The sequence below is a fragment of the Myotis lucifugus genome, unplaced genomic scaffold, assembly GCF_000147115.1.
Source record: "Myotis lucifugus unplaced genomic scaffold, Myoluc2.0 scaffold_2469, whole genome shotgun sequence".
NCBI lineage: Eukaryota > Metazoa > Chordata > Mammalia > Chiroptera > Vespertilionidae > Myotis > Myotis lucifugus.
The window spans coordinates 14,667-16,152 of NW_005873517.1; the positions used below are offsets into that span (position 1 = coordinate 14,667).

General features: G+C 68.1%; 1 protein-coding gene across 1 annotated transcript; it reads right to left on the bottom strand.

Moving 5' to 3' along the window:
• Window positions 1–357: 357 nt before the first annotated feature.
• LOC102424193 (septin-9-like) lies at window positions 358–1,161 on the bottom strand. Its single transcript, XM_006108492.1, has one exon. The coding sequence runs from the start codon at window positions 1,159–1,161 to the stop codon at window positions 358–360; it is 804 nt and encodes a 267-aa protein (XP_006108554.1).
• Between the last annotated feature and the right edge of the window lie 325 nt (window positions 1,162–1,486).

Genomic DNA, 1,486 nt, shown 5'->3' on the forward strand with positions numbered 1-1,486 from the left:
CCCAGGGCCGCCTGCTATTCCTGCCTGGGGCCCCGTGACCACAGAACGTGAAAGCCCGTCCTCGAGGTGCAAACGCCCCTGCCTTTCATTTCCAGGCTCCAAGCTCCAGCCCCGCCGTCCCGGCTCACACAGCAGCGGTTCGAAGGCACGGTCCATGCTGGCCATGAAGGGTCTTCCCAAAGCCCAGCTGAGTGCCACCTGCTGCATCTGGCCCGTCCTCCCCGGACAGCCAGCTCCCTGAGCCCGCGGCCGCTGGCCCCTGTGTGTTCTAGGTTCCCACGGAAGCACAACCCCCACCCCCCCATTCAGCTTCTTTCTCCAAGACTCCGCGGCAAAGCCAGTTCCCGCCCCCAATCATCACCACCCCTGGCCACACGGGGCACTTGGCTGCTCACCTTCCTGGCTCCTGGGTGGGGCCTCGGCCGAGGGAGGCAGGGGCTTGGGCTCCAGCCTGCTCTGCAGCTGAGACAGCGGGGTGGGCTCTGAATTCTCCAGGGACGGGACGGGGGCGGCGGGCACCTCGGCCGACTTGGGCACCTGGATCTCCACCCTCCTGGGGGCAGGGTCGGCCGTGGGGGCGGTGGACACCTCGGAGACCTTGGCGGCGGGGGTCTCCATTCTCCGGTGGGCTGGCTCCTGGGGTTTGACGATGGTGATCTCCGTCCTCCGGGGCGTGGGCTCCGGCGTCTTGTGGCCCAGCGTCTCGGCCCGCTTCAGCCCGAACCGCGAGGGCCCGGGGGTGCCCGCGGTCTCCACCTGCTTGGACGAGATGTCGATGGAGATCTCGGTGCGCCGGGACATGGGCTCAGACTTGGGCCCCGACAGCTCGACCCTTCGCAGAGCGGCCTTGGGGGACCGCTGGCTGAGGGCGTCCACATGGCGGGCGGGCGGCTCCGAGTTCTTCGCCCCCAGGTCCTGGAACTTCTGGGTGGAGCTGGCCACGGTGGCCCGGAGCAGGGGCGTCTGGACCCTCCGGGGTGGCGTGGAGTTGGGCGTGTCGACCTCCTCGACCTCGAAAGATCTTTTCAAGGCTGAAAGACAGAGAGCAGGGCGGGATGAGTGGGGGCTCGGGAACCCCGGAACATCCTGCGTGTGGCTCCACCTCTCAGAAGGGGGAGGGTCAGCCCCCTCTACCAGGAGCCTCAGAGGCACAGCGATCATGGGGGAGAGAGAGAGAAAAGGCTGGAGCCCCGGCCCTGATGCCTGTCCCCCAGCCCTGGTGCTCCCAGCAGGCCCTCTCCGAGCCCTGGGCACACCTCCTTCTTGGCGGACACATGGCACAGAACCCTGGGTGGCAAAGCTCAGCCCCCCCACCGAGGCCCGGCAGGGACGGCCAAGTTCTCGGAGGGGGAGCTGTGCGGATCTGGGTTCATGTTACGGCCTTTCGAAGGCTGAACCCTCTGGGCTACAATGGTCAGAGGGGGGTGGGGGCTCAGGGCGGGCTCTAGGGTGGGCAGAGCGGGGGGCTCCCTCCGAGGCTACAAGG